Here is an 8,679-nt window from a genome sequence, read left to right as displayed (position 1 = left end):
GTGCCTCATTCCCACCGACCGATGGCACATTTGCAATCAATATGAGCCATTGATTATGTAGTGCACAATGCGAACCAGCCATACCCTAAAAGTAAGGGTGTTGTACTAATCAAGTGAGCCCCACATGTATGTTGAATATATATATATATATATATATATATATATATATATATATATATATATATATTGTCCACATCATTTTCACAGTGTACGCTTGCTGATAAATGGCCCCAATCTCTGAAATGAATGCCATCTATCTGTTGGAATGAGGCCGTGGATGGTATCTGAGACGTTGGGTATTGCATTCCGTCAAAACCCTGCAGCCATAACCAGTAAATTTAGGAAGATGTGGGTTATATCACAGCATGTACCCACATTAACCAAACACACACGAAAGCATATAGGAAATCTTAGAGAACTGGAACAGAGCTACGCGATTCTAAATGGATACTTCGAACTTCAGATCATAACCTTGCAACTTTTCTTCAATGATTCCATCCAACCGTTCAATCATTTGGGATGTAAGATAGTTCGATGAATCACCAACCTCACCTCTCCTAAAGAAAAGCTTATAGTCAAGCCCACTTAAGTACTCGTGCCTGTGTTGAAACTTTCCCGTTTTATTCACCTCCAGATTGCTCAAATTCTCGAAACTACACAACCTTAGTATATCATGGATCACCTCTTTTCTTTCTTCGTCAGATGTGAAAGGGTATCCTAAAAACTCCGCCAACCTTTTTAACTGAACCATAGGCTCTCTCTTTAAGTCTTCATACTTAAGAAACATTACCTTCTCAGGTTTTTCTAAGCTAGCTTTCCAATACCCCAACACGTGATCCCAGAAGGGCCCGAACGGTGTAACACCTGCACAAAAAAGGTCAAATGCCTCTTCAAGTGAAAAATATGATTGAGTCTCGGCTGTCCATTTTGTTATGAAATGCCAAAGTGAAATAAAGACATCTTTAGGATTTCTACAAAGATAGACAACTTTGCAGTTAGAGTCTTTAATGGATTGTGGCAATGCCATGTAAGGTATATGTGTGCAGATGACGGCAGGGGAGGGAATGTTGTCAGGACCATGAATTTGGTTATCTGGGTAGAGGTCGACCTCCAGGAAAGGGACAAGTTTATGGGGATTGTTGGTGAGCAAGGGGTGCTGAGGATATCGATAGCGAGTCCGGTTCACGATAGCAAATGCAAGTGCCTTGAGCCATGTTGTGCCTGATTTAGGTGTGGTCGCGAGTAATATATCACTGTCACGAGCTTGGAAGTGTCGTTGGCATGCGATGGTTCCTGGTAGACCGATTTTAGTGTACCAAATGCCTTGGTATTGATAGAGAGGAGTGTATCGCCAGCTGTCTTCTCTTGGAAGGGAAGACAGTAATTCCCTGACTTCCTGGCTTATTCTTTCCTCTTCTTGTAGGAGAGAAGGGGTTGTTTGGGAAGTGGCCATGCTGATTGAACGTTCTTTAGACTTCACCCAATGGTTGTTGATAATAAATGGGACTATATATAGAGATAACCCAATTGAGATGGGCAGTAAATATAAAGACTAGATCACGTGGCATGCATCACATGGCTCTTTACATGGCATGCATCACATGGTTCTTTATACTTCACCCAGTGGTTGTTGATAATATAAAGACTAGATCACGTGGCATGCATCACATAAACCCAATTAAGTGTAACTCACAAGCGATGACCCGTGGATCACACCGTGCTTTTTTATTATGCATTTACCTCCTTCATTAGAAAAGGAGCATATTCTAGTGTTAACGTGCTGGGAATATGTGGGGCAATGATATTTTAATTTCATGAAATCCAACTTATATTGACAGGATGAGTCATCTCAGAAAAACCCTGGGGACCAAAATTTAGCATGATTGGCCGTGGCATATGGAGCATATACTAGGTGGGAACGTCCATGGTGCCAATTTCAACACATGGTTGGTTAGAGTGGGTAGTCCACGGTATTGTTCATATATAAGCAAGGCCATTCAGACCCTTGGTTCAAAACAGATACAAGGTCAGTGTGAAATATAGGTTGTTTTGACTCAGGAAACCTCTATGTTGTGCTCACCTTATCTTTGGATCAATCCAAGTTTAATGTCCTAGAGGTTTTTAGAGGTGACTTATTTGATAGATGGGTTACAGGTGAATAAATCAACTTACCTAGGTAGTATTGGTACCGACAAATCCTGCAAGAGTGAAAAAATAAAATAAAATAATTGTGGGCTCTTTTGTAGCTAACCCAAAGATCAGAAGATCTTAGCTACCCTATAAATGTTATAAAAATATGTACATCAGAAGACAAAATAAAATCACCTTGCAATTGGAAAGATCTTGTACTATAGAGGATCATGCAATCATTTTTGGTATCTTTGAGACAGAGACATTATCAATATGTCCCAAGTGTATGCCTAAGTGTAACTCACAAGTCATGACCACTCATGGATCACGCTGTGCTTTTTTTAATGCATTTACCTCTGCTACTAGAAAAGGGGCATACTCTAGTGTTAACGTACTGGAAATATGTGGGGCAATGATGTTTTCATGAAATCCAACTCATATTGATATGATGAGTCATCTCATATAACCCCTAGGGCCCAAAATTTAGCCTGATTCACCATGGCATATGGAGCATGCATACACTACAAGAAAAGTGGGTTTTAGCCTCGGTTTAAAACTGTGGCTAAAAAGGTTAAAAACTGAGGCTAAAGCCTTTAGCTTCAGTTTTGCCTCAGTTATCCAAACCGAGGTTGAAACCCCTGTGGCTAAAGGCTTTAGCCTCAGTTTTAGCAACTGAGGTTAAAATGACTTTTATAGCCTCGGTTCTTCAAGTGAGGCTAAAAACCTTTTTAGCTTCAATTTTCTTGAAATGAGGCTAAATCAAAATTTTAGCCTCCATTATTTTCAATGAGATTAAATCCGAATTTTAGCCTCAATTGCGTTCAACCGAAGCTAAATCTATTTTTAACTTCGGTTCTCAACAACCGAGGCTAAAGCCTTTAACCACTGGAATTTCAACCTTGGTTATCAACAACCGAGGCTAAATTCAAGCCTCAGTTACAAATTGAGGCTAAAAATGTTTTTTAATTTTTTAATATTTATTTAAACTACTAATTCATTCATTCAATCCACTCATGAAACAATCAATCATGAAAGCCACATTACCAACAAAACAATTAACGACAGTTTATTTAAAGTTTAACTCAATCAAACTGTTACACAACACTAGGTTCTACAAATAATACAAAGTCATGGTTACGCCCGTCATCACTGATGCCATCGTGCTTGGCGAACCCTGAGATAACACTACCCGTCCATCTTCTGCTGCTTCCAAGCCAACGTCATCATTGCCTCCACTAGCATTCTCCATTCAAATTGTGTGTAGCAGGCCCCGCAACCTCAATAGGTAGCTCTGGCCTGCTGGCTTCAACACATGAAATGAAACTCTCAAATAAGAAATTAAATGCAGATGGATGTGTGTAGGGAAAGGAAAGAGAGTAGAATTAAGAGTTGGAAGTGCTGGAAAGGAAACCCAAAAAGAGGATCCGATAATGAATGAGAAAACAGATAAGATGTAGATTATAGTACATTCTCATTGACCCGGATTTGCTTAATGCGGCGGACCTCATCAGGTCCATGTTGCAGACTCTCAGCCTGTAGAAATTGATAAAAACCAAGATGAGGCAGGGGAAATAAACTTATGCATTGTAACATAAGACTTTTACCCTATGAAAGACAATGCATCATAAGATATTCATTCTTCAAAAGCAATTGATATGACCTTTTTCTGATCCAAGCTATGCTTTTCACAATAAGCCTTGTGCTAAAAAAACTTGCCTCCACCAGTCTTCACATCCATGATACTTATTATTTATAGTATCAGGAGTAAACACTCACAAACTTCACTCATACCCAATGAGAATCCAAAAATTAACTCAGGAATGTCAGGGTTAGACAGATGCAGTGCCACAATTGGCTCAGCCATAACAAATTACAATTTTTAAAAAAAGAAGAATTTAGAAATAATTATTATTCAAATAAAATAGCACATTACCTCAGTCTTCATATCTATCCCATATATACAGAAAATGTTTTTCAATGGAGGTCTATCCCAAGGTGTAAGAGGATTTAGCACTGGATCACCACGATACAACCTGAAATTTATAGCATTAAAAAACATAAGCTTGCTGGAAATGATATGACTCCAAAAATGCAGAACATTAGTACAGCACATGCAATCAAATAAAATAGCTTTTCCACCATCTACCTCGGGTAACAAGCCAATCCGCATTTGTAAAATCAAAGGCCAGAGAAGAACTTTAATCAGGTATGAAAGTGGAAGGGTCAAAACCTACAAGCCATAGAAAAGCATTTACTGGCAATTTTCAGCATCCAAACACAGACTATAAACCATTTACCTGTAAATCATTTACATTTAACCCCATTTACAAGCATCATCCAAACACATCCTAACCATACCTATAAATAATAAAACTTGTCACCTTCTTCTCTGGCAAAAGAATAAAACTTGTCACCTTCTTCTTCTCTGGCAAAAGAATAAAACTTGTCTCCTTCTTTTTCTTCTTCTTTGGCAAAAGATTTCAAAGTTACCAGCGCATCCATAGGCAATTCAATGGCTCAGTAGCAAATTGGTGAAGTAAGCCAAAGAAAAGTTCTTACCATTGCTAAATCACATGCATGACTATCTTCTTGGAGAAAATTGTATAAAAATACAGTACCTGAGTATGGATACAACAAGGATCAGGTACGGCAGATCCCCTAAATCCAAATTTTCATGACAGATACAGCAAGGGATTGGTCAGAACTCATAAGATAATCATGTTATGGATTGCACCATGTTTGATTGATGCTTTCCACCTTGCCTAGAACAGATGAAAGAAAGGCAACAGGAAAACATTTATATGGTGTCTCTCCTTTCTAGCAGTGTTGTGGTCAATCTAGAAAGGAAGAAACAATAGGTACTTCAGCAATTGCTTGGAATCTGTGGAAGAGATCTTTCACAAGCTAAACAGTTGGATCCGTCTTGGGCAATGGGTTTGCCTACAGTTTAGAAGTAAAAAAGGAGGAATTATTGGGTTGTTGGGTCTTTTTCTTCCTTAATGCCATCTTTAGGGGTGAATGCAATGATCTCTCTTCATCCCACATTGCTTATTCTCATTTTTCCCTCTTTTCAGTTGTTCTAATAAAATTTTCTTGTGTTACTGTTCAAAAAAGATAGCCAAGTTCAAATGATGCCCCAACAATATCAAGCAAGCTGGACTTGCAACCCAATTGGTAATATTCATTTAAAATTCTAAATAACTGATAGCTCAACAGTTTAAAAACAGAATGGATCTGGATTTCAAGTCTTGTGAAGGCAGGTCTCTTATCCATACCTTATCCTGCTGTTTGAGTATCCAACTCAGATACTCCACTTTTGAAGGACCCACATAACATGGGTAGAAACTATTTATTAAAAAAAGTCAGTTTAAATATTTGAGATACCAATGAGTCAAGATGATTTGTTATAGTGGTGCAAGAACAGAAATTGGGCTATTAATACAAATTCAAGTAGTAGTGGTTCACTGAATAAGCTGAACATTGATTCTAAACCCCATCCATAAATCTGGGGACCTTGCGTCCACCCAAAAAAAGAAGAAGAAGAAGATACCTTTCCTTTCCCTTATGCTAATTTGGAAAGAGCAAACCAACAAAATAGTCTTTCTTTTCCCTAATGCTCATTTGGAAAGAGTAGACCAACAAAATAGTCTCACAAAAGGAACATGTGCATGTGTAACTTTAAGCAATTCCAATCCAGGTGAATCATTACTTTGAGCAATGCAATATTTGATGTTGACAAAAAGATTTTTATTTTTTGAGGTAATCCTAGCCTAAATTTATTCTCCTCCTCTAACCAAATGTGGGCCATTGACCATTTTTCTTTTGGGGACTGTTAGTTTAGAATTATTATATGGCTAAAAGCACAACTTATGGGGGTATTTATCGAATCAGTACTGGGTCTATACACAAAATATGTGGCATTTGTAATGTTTTCTAGACAACTAAGATTGCCTGAATGTATTTGAGCCAAGAATGACAAGGGAAAAGCATGTACATACATACCTACCGCTTCTGCTTCTTCTTCTACTGCTTCGGTGACACCTTTAAGAAGCAAGCCTAAAAAGGTAGAAAAAAAGGTAGAAAAAGATGAAAGTGAGGTTAGAAAAGTCTTCACAGGCTATTCTGCATCAACATCAAGCACACAGAGAACCTGTTGTTTCATAGGTTTCCTGAAGTTGAGAAGCAAACAGTAGTTAACAAGACTTTTTAGCTTCTGACTGTAGCGGTCATTACAGATACAAATGATAGGAATTTTGGAAATCTTAATACTAGCAGACATACCATCAACCTCGTCCATAATCAACACAGATTTTGGATGCTTTGACCTGATTCAGAGATAGATAGCATTAGAAAAATGTCAATTATTTTTCGGAACATTAGAATAAGTAGAACAAAGTAAAGACCAACCAGTTCATGTTAGAACTCAGAGCTTCGTAGAGAGTTGGCAGCATTTAAATTCCCACTAAGGCAGTTTGCCTCCCTCCTCCAACCAAAGCCTAATGAATGGTGCTTTGATGTCCTCATCAAAATCTTCCCACTAACTTAAAATGTTTTAGCTCTTGGCAAATTAGAAAATACATATGAATAAATCTCCCCTAGAATGAAGAAAAAACCCCGAAATTTTTCATATTATCAGCAAACATAACTTTTCAAACAAATGTGGGTGTTTCATTTTGGGTCCTTTATTTGGGGTTGGTTTTACATTATTTTTCAAGAAGACTGTGAATCTTTAGTGAGAATTTACATCTAAAAACAACAGTGTTTAGTGCCCAAGAAAGCTGAGGAGATTCAACTCGTCTTAAGAAATGCTAAAGGGAGAGTTTTAGTTACAAGAAAAAGAAAGAGAAGTTGATAAGAACACACGAGAAATCAAGTACTCGAAAACTTGATCTTGTCTTTGAAAGTTGAGAAAATAAGATCATGCAAAAGCTTTCAAAACTCAACAAATTCGATCAAGGACTCAAAATGACTTAAAGAAAGAGATATAATAAGATTGTTAGACTAGAAAGTCAATTGAGCGTGCAGAAACTTGGAATTTTATATTATTAACCTTAGCATTCTAGTTGTATGAGAACATGGTCACTTTGGGCTTTTGCTCCCATCAGGTCCATGATGAAAGACCAATAATTATGTTTGTCATACATGAACAGATTGCATAAAAATAAAAATAAAAATAAAATTTAAAGCTGTTCCATAACTCAAATAGTGTTTCTTCTATCAAGATTTGAAACAGGAATTCTCATGACTGCTTGACAGAACTTCAGGCCAGCTACCTACATGACATCAACCCTCCTTTTACTTGGTCTGGGGACTGGCTGGCTGAGAAATTGCTGAGAAGGACATTTGAAATTCCACGAATTTGTAACAAATTATTCATGTGACAAACATTTTTAAAATCTTTTTAGTTTCACCAAGATATTCCCAATAATATCCTGAGAAAACCTCAAAATCTAAAATCTCCCCTGAATTCTACTTGCAGAGAAATTACTGAGAATGATATTTATCTCTGTGACATGGATGTTTGAATTTATTTTATTTTTTGTGACAAGGACATTTGATAATTCCACTCATTTATAACCACAATATTCACGTGACAAATGTAATAGATCCATCACATGATTCACATAGATCATACATAACGTGCAATTTCCTTGGCCAAGAAAAGCAGGTTGGTCCACTAATTAGGTTGAGAACACTTGTGTATATTTAATGCAAATTGCCATTTCTTCTCTATATTTTGGCCTACCTTATATAATGAGCGGACTAGCCAGATTTTTTAGCCTGGACGACTAACAGTCAGCTTGCATGCCATGTGTCTGTTTTCATATTTTCTCAGTTTTTAACATTGAACATTGCATCATTTGTAGCATTTTCTTTATTAATAATGTTGGCTTTTGGTTGCAGAAACGATTGATAATCTAATGGCTTCAAGTCGCAATTGGGCAGAGAATAAAAATGACAACAAAGGGATACAGAGCTTGGCACCACCACAACAACAATGTCATGCATTCTCCAAGTCTCGCAGCTCTTCCCCTGAGACATTTCATCAAACACATCTTGTGCACACCTTAAACATTCACAACAAATGATGAATGACAAGACTATTTTATGTCTACATCCATTGTATACATGGCATACATCTATAGCAACCCAGGCCATCTAGATCATTGGTCCCATTACAGAGTTTAGGAAATCCCATTACAGGTCGAATTTGGGAATTTCTTCCCAAAAGGAATATCAAAGCGAAATAATGGAATTTATTATGAGAATCAAAACGTACAAAACGAGATTTTTAGAAAATGCATTTTTGAGCAAATCATGACACAGACATGCATTAGGCACGAAAACTGAGAATTTTGGGGGGAAATTTGATCCTAGAATGGTACCTGAGACGTGGCAGCCGCGAGGACGTCGGGATGGTAGAGTTGCTACTTATGTAGCAACGCCTACTACATCAGGGCTTGTTGCTGTTGCTGCTGCTTCAATCTCTGCTGCATTCTCCCAACCTTCTTGAATGTATTGTCCAAGAACCCAACGGACAAAATAGCA

General features: G+C 37.5%; 1 protein-coding gene across 1 annotated transcript; it reads right to left on the bottom strand.

The window, feature by feature from the left end:
- Window positions 1-218: 218 nt before the first annotated feature.
- On the bottom strand, window positions 219-1,453 carry LOC131224268 (cytosolic sulfotransferase 12-like). The gene has a single exon (XM_058219800.1). It carries the CDS (start codon window positions 1,451-1,453, stop codon window positions 440-442), a length of 1,014 nt encoding a protein of 337 aa, XP_058075783.1. The 3' UTR covers window positions 219-439.
- Between the last annotated feature and the right edge of the window lie 7,226 nt (window positions 1,454-8,679).

This window comes from Magnolia sinica, chromosome 13 (genome assembly GCF_029962835.1).
Source record: "Magnolia sinica isolate HGM2019 chromosome 13, MsV1, whole genome shotgun sequence".
NCBI classification, from domain to species: domain Eukaryota; kingdom Viridiplantae; phylum Streptophyta; class Magnoliopsida; order Magnoliales; family Magnoliaceae; genus Magnolia; species Magnolia sinica.
Note: the sequence above shows the minus strand (reverse complement) of the source record. Positions and strands in the feature narration are given on the sequence as shown.

Bases quoted from the DNA above. Each gene is read 5' to 3' on its own strand.
- LOC131224268 (XM_058219800.1), bottom strand. From the start codon at position 1,453: ATGGCCACTTCCCAAACAACCCCTTCTCTCCTACAAGAAGAGGAAAGA.